This window comes from Ambystoma mexicanum, chromosome 10 (assembly GCF_040938575.1).
Source record: "Ambystoma mexicanum isolate Mex_15411 chromosome 10, UKY_AmexF1_1, whole genome shotgun sequence".
Classification (NCBI taxonomy): Eukaryota; Metazoa; Chordata; class Amphibia; order Caudata; family Ambystomatidae; genus Ambystoma; species Ambystoma mexicanum.
In genome coordinates this window covers 173859477-173876490 of record NC_090932.1, presented here as the reverse complement: position 1 = coordinate 173876490, position 17014 = coordinate 173859477, and the positions used below count along the sequence as shown (strand labels likewise).

Here is a 17014-nt window from a genome sequence, read left to right as displayed (position 1 = left end):
GGCGCTGATATTATTATATTTTTTTCTTTGCATTTTTAAAGCGCTCACACAGCCCGGCGTCATCGAGGTGCTGTCATAGTAATATGTCTTAGTTGTGTATTTATAACGCGCTTAATACACAGAGGTTTCTAAGCGCGGACCCGGGGATTGAACCTGCGTTGCTTCGTGTCGTCTTGTTTCCAAGGCGAGCATGTTGCCGCCGAGCTATCCTCCCGGGACAAATTTTAATGATACTTATGGTGATCCATTCTTGTATGAAATGTATATCACTTTACAGTGATATCGTAACCATATTTTTTGTAGTGTACTTAGAAACAATGCTATGTGATGCCACTTCCTGTTTTGTCAAAGGGTGAAAGGTTGTGTTCCATCGCTTCCCGTGATGTCACTTCGCGGTGGGGTCAAATGACATCACTTCCTGTGATATCAGTGGTCAAGGGTCATGTGATGTCACTTCCGCTACCCCTGGCATTTTGATGAAATGACGTCCCTGACTCTTGCTGGTACAACCAGGGCTTTAAGTGGGCCAGGGCTAGCCGGGGCCAAACCCCACCAGTCTCCAGAAAGGACTCCCGATCGGATGCCCACCACTTCTAGTCCAAGTCAGCCGACTCCTGAGGGAGCCTGGTTACATGAGCTGCGTGCAGGTGTCAGCACTTCCTAAGTACCAACGTCTGCAAGCAGCAGTTGTATCCGTGCCGTGTGGGCTGCCTGATGTCTATGTACTCGAAAAAGGAGGAGGGCTGGACTGCCCAGCTCTCCTTTTGTTTCAGAGTAACTCAGAAACAAAAGGAGAGACTGGGCCCTCCAGACCTCATCTTGTTTCGAGCACATGGACATCAGCAGCAGGGAGACCTTTCATTCAAGGAGCCCGTGGTTAAAGCGGGCTCCTTGAATGAAAGGGCTGCCTGCTGAATGCGAGCTGGAGCACACTGGTGTCACAGCTTTGGTGTGCCCAGATCCTTCTTTTGTTTAAAATAAGGGGTTGGGTGCATCAAAGGTAATAATGCCAGTGCAGCCCAACTTCACTTCTTTTACCAGGCCCCGGGGGTTGGGGGGCTCTCATTGGGGTGTGGCCTAAGTACAGGTGTACTTAAGCCATGCCCCCAAAGAGAGCCCCCCTCGATTTCTAATCCCACTTAAAGCACTGGGAACAACCCTTAGGTGAACCAACAGTGAAGGCAAGTGGCAGACTGTAAAACCATCACGCAGCAACTGCCTATCAGAATGAGGGGGGTATCAGTCTCCATGTCATTCAGTGTTCAACTTGCACTGCAGAAATTCATATGTATTGCCCAGGCTGCTGCTACAGAGTGTGGTGTGTGGCCCAATTTCAGTGTGGGCCGGTTGCCCCTTTAAGAAAGAGCGTCATGACGCTCCTCAATAAAAGGGGGCTCTGTTGGCATGTGAGAGGCAGTGCAGCAGAGCCCCAGGAAGTGGCAACTCGTGTCTGTGCGGTTCCTTGGGTTCCATTTGCTGTGTGATCAATGCCTATTGTTGCAGCCCCGGCTTGGATGCCCCCAGTGCCGAGGCTGCAATCAGCTGGGTGCTCCCAGCCACAGTATCACATCCAGTGATCCGGACATCACAGGGTGCTCCCTGACCTTTGGTGCACTGCCGTGCCCGCAGTACAATTGGTAAGCTGGGTACTCCAAGCATCTGATGTGGCCCGCCCTGGTGACCTGTGGCAGTCCACCACATTGTCGACAAGGCAGTGAATGAAAGAGAAAAAAAACATTTTTCCTGCAGCAAAGGAAAGTGGGCGTGGCCTATGAAGACAGGGCTGCAGCAGTGAAACAATAAGTCATCAAGCTGCAACAAAGGAATACCAGGCCCGCAATGGCCCGAAACAATGCCAGTGAGTTAATTTGTTTGGGGGTGAAACCGAGGAACTTGAGATCCGTGGCAGCCTCGAAAAGGGGGTGTGGCCTACCATCACTTGAGCCTGCGGTGATTAAAGTGAAGATCAAGGTAACGGTCCATGCCACGTGCGGGGCCAGCATTCCTGTTATGCGTGCAGGCAGCACGTGAGGCCTCAAGGAGGCACGGGGAGGGGGGTCTGAAATAAGGCAGTACAGCTTCTCAGCTGTCTTTGGAGAATGTGTTTTTCTTGTCCTGCAGCAGCGCCAGTGGCCAGTTTGATCCAAGCATCTTCTGATCCCTGATGCCGGACACCGGCCCCCGCAGGTGCGCGGACTGGAATGCACCCTGGTTTGCAGTGATTCAGTAGTCTAGTGGTGGTGCGTGGACTGGATTGCACAACAGTAGTGGACCCCTGTATAGGGTCGGGTCTTATGGGTGCTGTGTTTGTTTTGTTATAATAAAGGAGAGATGTAGTGTGTGGCCCTTTTAAGTGTGGGCCCGTTGCCCTTTTAAGAAAGAGCGTCATGATGCTTCTCAATAAAAGGGGCTCTGCTGGCACGTGAGAGGCAGTGCAGCAGAGCCCCAGAAAGTGGCAACTCGTGTCTGTGTGGTTCCTTGGGTTCTGTTTGCCGTGTGATAACAGCCTATTGTTGCAGCCCAGCCTGGGTGCCCCCGAAGCCGAGGCTGCCATCAGCTGGGTGCCCCAGCCACGGTATCACGTCCGGTGATCCGGACGTCGCAGGGTGCTCCCTGCCCTTTAGACCACTGCGAGCCGGCACTACAATTGGTAAGTTGGGTGCTCCCAGCATCTGGTGTGGCCCGCCCTGGTGACCTGTGGCGAGCCACCACACAGAGCAGTGGCAAACGTTCCCTACCAGCTCTGTGTGATTACCTTCTGTGTAATTGAATTTGATGTTAACTTATTATTCAACATTTGAACATCTTTCCATTCTGTGCTGTTTGATGGGTTTTCTGTTTTAGAATGCTTCAATGGTGCCAACAACTTATGCTTTGTATTTTCCTGTGACGCCATTGTTATGCGAATTATTATTTTTGAAACTTGAAAAATCCTACATCTTTTTGGTCACAGGATGTTGGCAGGTATGCATCACTCTGCCCCTCCCTCAGCCACCTGTGGGTCTTCGGATAATACATGAAGTCTGTCCTGCTCCTCGGCCCTATTAGCCCCTCTGCATCAGCAGGTGCTGCGGGAGAGACCCCCGCACACATGACAACAGGTGACACGTGCCTTTCATCTTGCAACGGACGGAAACTTCCCCAAACGTTTCCCAGATTGGTTGGGGCTTTTCGGGCTGAACGGAATCGGCTTTTTAAGGGGAAATAAGCACCACTCTAGCTGTGAAAACAACCGGATGACAGAAGACCTTTTTGACAGATTAAAAGGAAGTGTTGCCGATCATCGGTGTCTGTTAATACCCACATCCTGCCCTCCCGCCGCCCCCAGCGCCTGCCCTTTTAACTCGCTTTGATTTCATAATTATCTGGCTGCTCCTAGCCCTCAGGAGCGCGTGTTTGTAGCTGTTGATCAAAAAGATGTGCACTGGGAGTTTGATGCGTGTGTGGGTGGGAGTGAGGTGCGCAAGAGGAGAAGAGGCGTCTATAAATAGCCTCGGCACCCCGGGCTCCCTCAGTCCGGAGAGCAGGAGGGCACAGACGCCGGGCGCTGCCAGCACTGCGCACTTCCCGCTGCACGCCGCAGAACCGCCGCTCTCCCAGCAACCGCCAGAGGTCGCTGCCGCGCAGCAAGCAAGTGAGCGAGCAAGCAAGCAAGCGAGGGCCCCCCGCAGGATGGTCTGTGCCCTGCTCCTGGGTCTGGCCGCTCTCTGCTGCCCCCTGGCGGCCTTAGTCCTGGACTACAACACCATCCGCGGATCCGCAGAGGTGCAGAGCGGCGGCAGGAAGGTAAGGCCCGAGCAGTGGCGAGTAACGGGGCTCGGACAGCACGGGCTTTTCTTTGAAACGTTGCCGCCTTCGGGAAAATGTTTTCTTTTTAACCTAAAACGGCAGTACAAAGCGGGCATGATCATCAATGAGAGACACATAAAAGCACCCGGGGTTAAGAATCTAGGTGGGTAAAGAGAGATAAGCGCACGGAAAGGAACTGGGGTGACAGTCTGGGGGAGCAGAACGGTAAGTGGGTGTAGGGGAAATGGCCTAGGGACGAAGGTCGAGAAAGGGGTAAAGGCCAAGGACAGTCCAGGAGGCAATACCGGACTGGTGGTCAAAGCAGTTGGGAGCGGTGCTCTCCTGCTTTGTTTTTATTAAGTTTGACTGTTACTATGCTTTTTTTTTTTTTTTTTTTTAAAACCTTCCAGAATGGTTTCATTTAAAAGCAGGAAGCAGTTGAAACTTGCACTTCAGTGCACTGCAACGAACGCTCCCTTGAACACCGGGCACATTTGTTTGGGGGTTTGTATTACGTTTGTGTGTAGGAGGGGGCATGGCGATGGGGTTTGTGGGGAGAGGGGCAGGCCAGTAGGGAACATAGTTCTACTACTTCTTTTCATGCACTTCTACCACTGACTGGCCTACAGGGCAATAGTGCAGTGCAGAAAGGGGCCCCGTCGCCGCTGTGGACCCAGGCTCTCCGGTGATCCGTCCTCTGCCCCTCTCTGATAAAGCCCACCCCCTGCTGTCGTGAGCGTTTGTCTCCCTGCTGACCCAGGCCCTTCCATTCCTTCTGCCTGGGCTCATGCCCACTTGGGCGAGGCAAGAGTTTCCATGCCCCCTGCTTCCCAAGAGCCCCGCTTTCCTGTTTCCGAAAGCTGTTGCGTTCGTGCTTTGCACCTTTAGGTGTGGGCCCCTTACTCCATGTTGCTGCCTCAAACTCTCACCTGTCTGCAGCCACAGGCCTTTATCTCCCTGCTGCCGCTGCCCTGAATATTACTCCCCCAATGGGGCCAGAAATTAAATCTGAGCAATAATAAAAGTCCCCCCCCCACACCTTTGCAAACAGCAATTGGTACATTTTCAATAATGTATTCTGAGTAGAACAACGGGTGCGTCTTAGGGAAAATGTGTAGAAAAAATATATTTTAAAGAATGTTGGGCCAGGAGCATTTGTGAAAACTATCAGCTACATTGGGCACCGAATCATCAAGTTGGCACACCTGAGCACAGAACCTGCCATTATCATCACCCGATTACCCGGGGGTCTCTGAAGCAAAGAGTTTGGTCAGCACTGGTAATACGGCCCTGGGCGGATGCGGAAGTGAAGGCCTGGGGCAGCAGGGGTGGGAAGAGCCTAAAGAAGCGTGGGTGGCATCTGTTAAGTCTGAAGCCCCAGGGCACATGGATGCTGGGGGCACCCGACCGACATACACAGACACTGGGATCACCCTGTTGGACCGTGGGCACACGGTCAGATCATGGCCTGGGGGCCGACAGGCCATTACAGCACACAGCAGTCGGAGTTACTTATGTAGAGTTGCTCGCAGGGGCTCTGCCATAGTGGAGGGCTCTGCAGGGCAGGCCCACAGCCTACTGGCGGGGCACGGCAAAAGAAACAGCAGACAAGCTCCGATGAAACTGACGACTTATGAGTGAGAAACCGCTCATCCCTTTTATTACCATGGTCACAGACATGTGACCTAAGCACGAGCCCTTGATCCTCTTAAAGGGGGAGAAAGGGGGAGCACACTACACTATCGGCCAGGAACAGGGAGAAGGAGAGGGTCTGGGGCAGCAGAGTGGCAAGCGTCTGAGGCAGCAGGAATGGAAAAGCCTGCGGCACGGGGGAGGTAAAGGCCTCCTAGAGTGTGGGCGGTGGAGGGGTAGCAGGAAGCGTGGGGCAGAAAGGAAGTAAGGGCCCGGAACAGCAGGAAGGTGAAAGCCTAAGTGGCTCTTGGGAAGCAGAGTGAGGAGACCCTAAGGGCACAGCAGCAGGGATGCACCAGGGCCTGAAGTAGCAAGAAGATGAAGGCAAGGGACCACAAAGAGGCAGGGACCCGGGTCATCAGGAACGTACGTGCACGGGTGGAACTGGGAAGTAAAATCCTGGGGCAGTAGCGCTGTCAAGGCCTAGGGGATCTGTGAGGAAGAGAGTCTGGGCCCAGATACACAAAGGCCTGGGACAAAGGCAAGGGAAGGCCCTGGCGAGGCTACACGGGGTGAGGGCCTGGGGCAGCAGGAGAGCAAGATGCCAGAGGTGGGGGTGGGGGGGGGGGGGGTGTTTGGTGATTTCCTTGGGCGGAAAGGAAGGCCCAGGCGACGCTACACGGGGTGAGGGCCTGGGGCAGCAGGAGAGCAAGATGCCAGAGGTGGGGAGGGGGTTTTGGTGGTTTCCTTGGGCGGAAAGGAAGGCTCAGGCGACGCTACACGGGGTGAGGGCCTGGGGCAGCAGCAGAGCAAGATGCCGGAAAGGGGGAGTGTTTGGTGATTTCCTTGGGCGGAAAGGAAGTAGGCCCCCAGTCTGGGGCCGCTCGAAGGTGAGGAGCTGTAGCCTAGAAGAAAAGGCATGGAAGTTAAGGGCATGTGCCAGCAAGAGGGCAGGCCACATTGGCACCAGACATGGACATGGGCAGCTGGGCTTCAAGTGCACATCCGGCCTAAACAGAAAACGGGGCAAGTGTAGGGCTTATGTCCCGCCCCTGCATGAAACTTAAAAGTGATGGGTAAAGGGCCCCAACAGGCAGTGATGGGCAGATACGTGGGGAGGGGTACTTCCAGGGACGAAGGGTTCTTGACATGCTGACATTTTTTTTCCTACACAGGGACGCCCCTGCCAGGGAGATCGAGACTGCCGTGCCGGGCAGTTCTGCTTGCGCTCCGATGCCAAGGTGTCATCCTGTGCCACATGCCACGGGCTACGGAGACGCTGCCAGAGCAGTGCCATGTGCTGCCCGGGCATCCAGTGCCTGGACGGTAAGACCTCCCAGCCTACCGTGAACATGATGGGCTGAAATGTAGTGGCATGGCACTGCCAAGGGAACAGCAAAGGAGGGAGGAAGGGGTGGGTTATCTACCAACAAAGTGAAGTTAGGAGATGAGAGGAGGGGAGACCAATAACTATTGTGTAATAACTGTACCTACCCTGCGCTCTGAAGACCCTGCTTGTTTACACCCTCCCGTGAACCCCATATGCTTCCCCTACCAACCTCCTGTAAACAGCCCCGCCCCATCCCTGCACAACGTGCCATTTCTAGGCTCACTGCATATACAACTTGTTACATCCATCCATACGCTACGAGCAGTGCTGGAAATGGAAAAGATTTATTGGGGAACCCTCTCCTCCTTGGAGGGGCGAGGCTGTGGGGCGTGGCCTGGTTGGTATTGTTCTGGCCACCCTCTGGCCCTGGGGATAGGGCAGCACTCAAGAGTTATCGCACACGCGAGCAGACTAAGCAGTGCTCTGTGTCGAGTCCGAAAGCAGGCCCAGGGAGTGTGCTTGTGTTAGCCCCTGGGCCTGGGGGACAGAGCAGGGCTCCGGGAAGATGAGCGCCGCTCCGTCCCATTTCCTGCGCTGGATATGAGTGACCGTGACAGAGCGCAGATAGCTGCCCTGTGCTACTAATGCGCTGGGAGGGCGCGGCAGAAGGAGGACTCTGCCATGGGGGTCACAGACACACGCCTCCTTCCAGAGGCCCGACTCTCAACGTTTATTATAAAACCAGAAGATGTGCACGAGCTCCTCACTGCCATCTAAAACGCCCATGCTTAGAATTGGTTATTTATAACGCACTTAATACCCGGTGGTTTCGTAGCTTGGCCCCGGGGACCGAACCTGTGTTCCTCAGCTTCGTCTTGCTTCCAAGGCGAGCGCGTTGCCCCCTGTGCTATCCTCCCCATGTGGCATCACACATGTATCTCTTTAAATGTGCCAAGTCCTGCAGACTGGCCTTGGCGGACAGCAGCCATCCGTCCACTGACTAAATGGGAGCTCTGTACAGCTCTCTCAACGATTCCATCATAGTTATGGATCTTTCCAGCTGCTGATGAAGTGCTGACGTCCCAGACTAGGCCCCTGTATACTTTTGGCCAAACCATTTTGGATGTTGGCGATTACCTGCCTCCAACGAAATGACTTGTGAAGTAAAAAAAAAATAAAAAAAAAAACACTTTTCCTTCTCCCTCCGGTCATGACCGTAGCCCAAGACAACCTAGTTCAGTGAGCAAAAACACCACAATTCAGGGCCAGTGTGCTTGAGCAGCAATGTGCACAGTCCAGGTTGCGGCAACCGCTCCCAGGAGATGCCAGGGCTCAACGAACACCAGGCAGAATAAGAGCAGCCTAAATAGTGATGCCCTCAGATCCAACAGAGTTAGTGCCTGCCATTGTGGTGCCCGCAGAATTCCCCTCCAAGGGGAACCTCGTACAGTCACCAGGCATTGGGCCATTCCTCCTTGCCCCTTCCCTAGGCTAATAAGTGGAGGGCTCGCACCTGCTTTCCCTCTGCACCCAGCCTGTGATAACTGCCCACCAGGCCACTATCCTGAATTTCTGAACAGCAGCAACACACGTGAAGACCTCACCCGTGACTGTTCCGCAGGAGACCCCCAGAATCTTAGTTATTCACAGGCAATGCAGAGCTCATGGTAAGAGCAGCCCTCTTCCAGGCCCCCAGCTCAATACCGGACCGCTCTGTGCTGGACCAGTGATCTTGATGAAAACTGCCGGCTGCACAATGACTCACAGCACCTGGCCATACTAATCTATTGGGATGGCACCTCGGGCATTGCCCGAGAAACCGGTCCGAGCCTGGCAGCAGTAATCATCCCCAGCTGGCTGGCATTGGCCTGAGATAAAAGGCCAATCCTCTGCAATTTCTGTCTTATTGATCAAGCCAGTCCTACACAATTAAACTAGAATCAGGGTAGGCATTACTATATCACTAGTAATGCGAGACATAATGGACTGGCATTAAAGACGTACAATTCTAAAGAAGCGGTAATCCATATGGGTCTTACGCAGACCCTCTAATACGTGCTCTGTTTCAACCCTTCGCTCGCCCAGAAATAGGCATGGATTTACCATCAGCCCCTTGTATCGCGTCCACAAAAACGAGTGTAAAAGTGCGTAAAGAAAGACATTTTCAGAGTGTTATTGTGGTATATTTTGATGTCATTAATGTTAATAGAAAAAAACATCTAAAACATTTTGTTTTTAAAAATAAAGAATTAAAAAAAGAAACAATAAGAGACAGAAATCATAATATTAAGTAAACTGAAGTAAAATAAAGTTTACAACGTACATGAAGAATATTATTGATTTAATACATACCAAGAAATAGTTTCCATTAGCAGAGTAGGACCACTATATATAGTAAACAGCCCCCTCTAGTGGTGACAACAGGCAAAGCGGGCAGTCTCTACTGCGCATAACTGCATCGGACAAACCTACATCTGGCCTTTTATATTAAGATAGTATTTATAGTGCCTTTCTTTTTATTTTGTTCTCTTTTGCATTCTGCCACTCTATCGTTGGAGTCTTGCTATGCAGCTTTCACAGAAATACACATCAAAGCACAAATACATAACACCTTGCAAACAAAAGACACAAACATTTGTGAGCCAAAGGGAGGTTAGTAGTGTGTTCACACAGAACATTACTAAATAAACAGCACTTCTGTGCCGGTAGAACCCGATTAGGCCTGGGAAAACGGATACCTTCTGGTGTACTGAATTTCACTTCCCTAGACACACAGTACACCAAGGATAGTGGAACGTCTAACCTGGGGTTAGACCTCACACTGTTAATCAGGTGACAGCGTCTCTGTTCTTCGGTAGCCATGGTTTGCATGTATCCCATGAGACATAATGGACTGGCTGCAGGCATTATTATAGCGAACCCAAAGTGGGCAGGATGGGATGTTCTGCATCCCAGGTTGGTAAGGTCCGGGCCTGGCTAGGCTTGATGATAGTGCTGGAGCATAGGAGAAAGAAGTCCCTCCCGCAATGCTACTGCTGCTAGGCAAGGCCATCATATGTGTGCATCACTGCCCAGCGCTGTAAAACTAGTCTGTGATTTGAAGCTATGGCAGGGGATGACGTGAATAGCACAAATGAAACTAATACCAAATTTTCATTTAGAGGTATGTGCGAAGCTGGACGATCAGAAGCAGCTGGACATCCAGCGCGGACCCATCTCTGAATCCAGGATACCTGCACCGTTATCCCGGGAGAAGAGGCTGAAGAAGAAAGCAGGAACTACTGCAGCACCTGCCGCTAAAGGTATGAAAAGAGCCAGCATGCTCAGCTGGAGCATGCAAATGTACCGTCTGAGGGGGGCCTTACCCAGTTATCCAACTAGAGGGAGTCACCCACACTAACCCCATGCACTGAAAATGGTACCCTAAATAAAAGACTCCTCTCCAAGGAGGGCATATACCACTAACAGCAGACAGTACTTGATGCTTGCTAATGCAATGCTCCCCTTACACCAACTACATCCCTCTCCACCGATTCCATGCATGGCAGCGGGGTTTCTTAAGTAAATATGCATTTCTCCGAAGAGGCAACCTCTCGCTGACATCAGGTGCTATGTAACATGTGATGCTTTAATTTCCAAACATTATTACACGCTGAACTACTTTACAATCCCCCCTGGAGGTATCCTACACTAAGTGCATTCTTCTCAACAAAGGGACTCTAACATTGACAACCCTCTCCACCCTCCCTAGAGGATACACTACTTAAACTGCAGCCTCGCACAGACTCGTCCTCTTGGAGGAAGGCATTGTACATCTTTTGATCTCTATCAATTTATTACCCACCCCCTGAAACAGCCCTTGCGAGCCACAAGAGGAGCAACTCATAGATAAGACAACATTACACCAACTCAGCCCTCCCCAGTGCGTACATTGATGCACAATATCACCATGCCTAAACAAACACTTGGGTGGACAATCAAACTACCCCCACCTCTCTCTCTCAACTAAAAAGGGGGGGGGGTGGGCACTTAATGTGGTATTAGATCGACATTCCATAAATCACTGGTCTCACAGAAATTACTATATCTTCCTGCTCCCTAAATGTTTGCATGTTAACAAAATATATACAGGACAAGAATAGTAATCCAAAAAAATATTGTTTTAGTTTTGGAAGATCTTTAAGACACGGTTCTCAGGAACCTTCATGGTCTGACTATCTTCACTCGCTTCCTTTGTTGCTCACCACTACCTTCTGATGTTGTTCCAGCTCAGTTTCTTCTCTCACCTCTTGGTAAAGTTCTGACAGACTCCTCCTCCCCTCTGGAGCCTGAGCTACTTCTTTTCAATCTTCTCGCCAACGCGTCTCACTATACTCTTCACACTTCTCCATCTTGCTCCAACCCCATCTGAATGCTGTCCTCCAACCACATTCTGACAATCTCATTCTACCACCTTCAGATGTTCTCCCCCTACCACCTTTTGAAGTTTTCCACCTAGCTCCTCTTCCTGAGGTTGACTAATCCACTCCCGTCATTTCACCAACCTTCTCCTTCCTCTCATCAACTTCCTTTTAAGTAAACCAAGCAACTAATTAATCTCACCAACCTCCTTCCTTAACCTCTTCAGGCACCTCTTCCGGAACATCACCAACCTGCCTCTCAAACTCCACAAACATCACATCTTTACAAACCTCCTCAAGTCCAAACTCGCTCTCCACCTCCTACTTTTTACCATCCTCCTCATTTCTGACCCTCCATTCCTCCTCTCTGCCAGCCACCACCTCCTCCCCATCACTGCTCCTTTCTTTATTTTCTTCAACTACCACCTGGAACCTACCCTGCTCCATAACTCTCCTCCAGTGCCTTCATCCAGATCAGGTTCTCCCTGGTCTGGCCTCACCCAGGCACCTGGCCAGCAGTCCGAGGGATTTCCATGCCCAGTTGTTCCTCGCCTGGCCCCACCCAGCCTTCAGGAGCTCTCCTTCAACCCCTATATACTCCTTTGATTGCCAAACTTCCCCAAATGTCTACCTTTAGGCTCCTTCTCTCTCTAGTCCCTGCCAAACTGAGTCTGTGGAACTTTATAGTTCTGTGCCCCTTGCAGGCGGGGCTCTTTGTGAGGATTTTACCTTTGGCCCGAAATTGGTGAGGAGGTTGGAATTGGCTGCCACTCACAGGCTTACCTGAGCTATCTTTGGGTTTTAGAGGCTGGACCAAGCTACTATGTGCTCTGTCTGCCATCTTGGAATCCACTTTACCTTTCCTGTTACTGCAAAGCGCTATTTAGGAAGGACACAACTCCTTTGCTTTCCAAGCACTTGAAGCAGATTGCGGTAAATTCTTTGTGAAATTGCAACTTTGTATAACCCACAAAGGAATGCCCTGCCGGAAGAAAATGGATTGGTAAGATTACATTATTCACGGGTAACAATGCTGCCATAAAACGGCAAACTGGCAACATTGGGTTACATGTAGGAACTTGGGTCTCCGGGAGATGATCTATGGGCCAATGAAATGAATTGCTCTCGGGATGTTTTGCAATAGTAACACATCCTGTGTGTAAAGTAGACTGTTGACATCATAGCGCTTGTTTTTCTTTGTGAGAACTTTGTACTGGCTAGTGGGACACAAGAGGCTTTTTCTATGTGTAGAGGTTATCCATACAGATTCTTTTTGTGACTGTGTTAAGGGAAAACCAGAGCACTACAATCCAGCAGAAGTAAGGACATGTGCAGGCTTGAACTCCACTGGTGCAGGAAGGAAAGAACCAGAAGACAGGCCTTCGCAGTCTGTGCCCCAAGACTCGCACCTCCTCCCCCTCAACATCAGACTCGACCCCTTGCTTCGACACTCACATTGCTGGATCCCTGCATCCTTGATTCTTCGCTTCCCCTCACCATGTTATCCCCCTATCAGTGTAAAGCGCTCGGTTGCTTCCAGAAGCTAGGTTCACACTCAATAAATACCCAAATAATTATGGTGGGGGGAAAAAAAACAAGTGAATATGGTGCCGATATATAGGGAATTCGGAACCTGGAGTCTGTCATAGGGTAAGTCACTTTAAAGAAATACCTATGGTAGATGCCCACAATTTTAAACTTTTGATAAAAACAAGTGGTAATTCGTGACCCAAACACTAGAAGGCAGAGCCAGACATGTGCATCTATACACGGATTCACACTGAAAACTAAAAAACTAGTGTTAAGACTATCAAATATCAAGAGTGAATGAGTCTTTGCGGAGGGCATAAGTGGTGTTTTGTCAGGAGTGGTGCATGTTTTGTGGCAGGCTGTGGGCAGTTGGATAGTAGATCCTTCTTCTGAGATTAGGTTCCAGACTTAAAACACTACTCAAGCTTCAATACTAAACGGGGAATCTGCAGACTGAAAGTATGAAAGAGTAACGCAATACCAAACACCGGGATAAACCACGAAGGCACTTGTTTTGTGAGGAATTGCTATTTGTTTGACCAGAAACTACCTGTGTTCACTGAAATCCAGCTCCATTACCAAGTCAGTTACAGTCAATGTGTTTGTAATGCTGTAATTGCCAGCAGGTGATAGGCACCAATGGTGTGTGTGCGTACACATACATACACCTCTGCAACATTAACCAGCAAATCCTTACCCACGTGTGCTCACTTTAACATTAACACCCTGAATTTTGTTCCTCTCGCAGGACAAGAGGGGGCAAGTTGCTTGCGCTCCCATGACTGTGATGAGGGACTGTGTTGTGCCCGACACTTCTGGACAAAAATCTGCAAGCCGGTGCTGATCGCGGGACAAGTCTGCTCCGGGCGCAAGCACAAGGACCCTGCCCAGAGACCCGAGATCTTTCAGCGCTGCGACTGCGGCCCAGGACTAACCTGCCGCCAACAAAGCAGGGCGGCAAAGCCGAGATCGCGCCTTCGAGTGTGCCAACAGTAAGACATCGGCTGCCAACCAAAGACACGGGACCTCCAAGGCCCACGGCACATTGGTATGCTGTGCAACATGACCACCCGCCTACCAACATGGGAAGAGGTGGAGACAGAGCTCCCCTGCACACCGCCCACATGAACGTTTAGTCCAACTGTGGGCACAGACCCACTCAGAAAAGCCGACCGTCCAATGCACCTCTGCAACTCATGGGCACTTAGAAAAGGGCGGTCATTTTCTCTGTGGAGTTGGGCAAACAAAAAATGCGCTCCAAACACTATGACTGATAAGTATTAATGTCTAAATTGTACATATTGCAGGATATGGATGTTGGTGCTCACCCATTATTTCTTTTCTTTCATTTTAAATCGTTGTTTGTATTCACTGTCTTTAGGGTGGCCCTCATAACGGGGCCTCACTCACTCAGAAAAGACTGAGGCTAGGTTTTTCATATGGTCATCAGACAAAGAAATACATTGTGCTTCACCCCCCGCCCTCAAAAGTAAGTGGCGCCGAAGCCCAAACAAGGTAACCTCCATATACACCCACCGTAGAGAGCCTCATAACTGAGACAGGTATAGCCGATAATAACGTACCCGAAAAGACATAAATCCAACATTATGCACGCGTTCACCACCCATGCTGCCACATCAATGTATGCGCATGATCCCAAATCATACACAACTCAAGCAGGCTTATGCAGAAATACACGACTACACACCTACCTATCCATTTAACTAGACAATCGTCTATCATGCATGCACACCCCACCTCAGGCAGGCTTATGCAGTCATACACTCCACTATACACCTAGCTATATAACCAGATAATCATATATAACGCTGTACACCCTAGCTCGGGCATGCTTATGCAGACATACCCTCCACTCCACACCTAGCTATATAACCAGACAATCCCCCATCATGCATGCACAGCTCAGGCAGGCTTACGCAGTCATACATTCCACTACATACATAGCTATATAACCAGCCAATTATATATCATGCATGCACAGCTCAGGTAGGCTCATGCAGACATACACTCCGCTCCACACCTACCTATATAACCAGTAATCTGTTATGCATGCACACCCCACCTCAGGCAGGCTTATGCAGTTATACACTCACTCCACTCCACACCTAGCTGTATAACCAGACAAGCCTATATCAAGTATGCACACTCCAGTCCAGAAAGGCTTATGCTAACATACACTACACATCTAGCTAAAATAACCAGACAATACTATAGCATGCATTTACACTGGAGCTCAGGGAGGCGTACACACCCAGGAGCACAGGCAACTTCCAACAATGCACACCTACTACTGACTGTCAAAGGAATGTACACCTTCACACGCATGCCTTTGTTGTGGAGCCCCCCCTGCTGTAGCCTGTTTTGAGTTGCCAGGTGTGGCAGGTTGGCAGGAGTCTGGAGCGCCCACCTAGGACACCCATTCACACCTCCATGATTCCTATCCAACCATTGGCTCCTTTTCTATGCACACATGTCACACTGCTCAGAAACGCATCACACCCCATTTTGTTAAACGCTCTGTGTTAATATATAGAGTGGCCGTATCCTTGTGTGGAGATTTCAACTGGCAAATTAATGGCTCATGCAGCTTAAAATGTCATGTTTGTAGACTAGTTGCAGAAGCCTATGTTTCTTGCTTGTGACATCTGAACTCTGATTGCTAGAATGTGATCCGTTTCTTTCTGAAAAGAAACAAACCCAGTGAACAGATTTAGACACTATTTCCTATGCACTTTTATAAACCGTTCTCTTTGCTGTAAATGTTCTAGCCAGAAAGACGGAAGGCCAATAAACACCTATTTTAATATGAGGAACCCCATTGTAGAGTTTTATTGACATATTTAGCAGTTTTTAGTGGCCACAGATGGAACTTGACCACACTATTGCAATCCAGAAGTCTCAATTCACTGCCAACACATCGGTTCTCCATTGTACAGGCCTCACTATTGCCAACACCTTTACTTGTTAATGTATTGCAGCCTTCAAGCCATGCAATAATGTTTCCTCCATGGCGCCAAAACAGAATGGAACGTTTTGAATTAATCATAATCACTTGCAATTGTTCTGGGGCACCTCCATTCCTTCAAGTGTTCACTCTGCCATTGGGTAAAGATAAAAGGACCCCTGCCAGGGCACCCACTGAGACTGAAAGGGCTTATCTGTGCCATGATCTTTGCCAGTCTCTCGCCTGGCATAGTGAAAGCTACAAAAAAAACGAGGATAACATTGCTTCTGCACTATTTTTGTGCCAGAGGTAGGGTAAAATAAATCTACAATGAATTAAAACGACTTCCGCATCTCCCCAAGGGACAAACATTTTTGGCCATCATAGATAGCTGTACCAACACAGACCGATGTTACTGACCCAGGCATAGCAACGCTTAATGCTGGGGATATGCAAAGGTCCCATAGTGCCCACTCTTCCAGGAACTCACTCAGGATATTGCAGAATTCTTACAAATAGTATAAGGATTGGAGTGGTAAATAAGTGGGGAGAACACAGCATGGATCACAGTTTTCCACTTGGCAGGTGGGTGGTGAGTGGGATGCCAGCTGCAACAAGAAAACTCACGGCATGGTTCTTCTAAAGGTGAGAAAAAAGCGAATTGTATGCCATCCTTTCTGCTTGGTACCCCTGGAGTAACTTGATGCTGAAAGCTCAGAGACGTGGTTGTTCATAATTCCAGAACCGAAAAGAGGACTACAGAGCAAATTGAATTTTTAACCTGACCGATTATGACAAATGGCTTGAAACCCAGAGAGTAGTTGTGTATGCAGAATAGCAGAGCACTTCTAGCTAACTGAAGCATTTGGGCTCTAAGCAGGTAAAGTAAACGTCAAGCAGCTATTGCTAAAACACACTCCATCTGAAAAGTGAGATGATCTGCACTTTAAACTAAAAACAGTAAGGCTCCTGTAACTTATGCAGTCCTTCCCTACCAGGTGACTAGGTGTATTGCCCCCCTTCCCCCCCAAAGTCAATGCTCGAGGTGTGAGGGCAGTTCCAGATACAAAGCATGTGGGAGTGTTTAGGTAAGTCGAGAGGATTTAGGGGCACTCTCCCAATCCCACTGCACTAGGGGGGTTACCTTAGAGGGGCGGGGGAATCCTTGGCCAGAACTCCATGGATCAAGACCAGGAAAGGACATTAAATCCATACAATCCCCTCATGGTGGGGAAGTTGGGGAGCAAGAAAACCGGTATACAGGTGACATTTGGCAGCAAAGAAGATTCTGCTCCAGGAAGGCCCCTTATGCAGGAGAGCAGCTAAAGTAGGAAGGTTGGCCACGCTCAACCTCTGGGCGGCAACCAA

General features: G+C 49.9%; 1 protein-coding gene across 1 annotated transcript; it reads left to right on the top strand.

Moving 5' to 3' along the window:
- The first annotated feature begins 3430 nt into the window (after positions 1-3430).
- Positions 3431-15515, top strand: DKK4 (dickkopf WNT signaling pathway inhibitor 4). The gene is made up of 4 exons (XM_069617657.1): positions 3431-3786; positions 6597-6747; positions 9913-10053; positions 13430-15515. The coding sequence occupies exons 1-4, from the start codon at positions 3436-3438 to the stop codon at positions 13675-13677; spliced, it is 891 nt and encodes a 296-aa protein (XP_069473758.1). The 5' UTR covers positions 3431-3435; the 3' UTR covers positions 13678-15515.
- The last annotated feature ends 1499 nt before the right edge of the window (positions 15516-17014 follow it).

Coding starts and splice junctions, on each gene's coding strand:
- DKK4 (XM_069617657.1), top strand. CDS start 3,436: ATGCGTGTGTGGGTGGGAGTGAGGTGCGCAAGAGGAGAAGAGGCGTCT. Junction 6,748..9,912: donor GGGCATCCAGTGCCTGGACG/GTAAGACCTCCC, acceptor ATTTTCATTTAG/AGGTATGTGCGAAGCTGGAC. Junction 10,054..13,429: donor TGCAGCACCTGCCGCTAAAG/GTATGAAAAGAG, acceptor TTCCTCTCGCAG/GACAAGAGGGGGCAAGTTGC.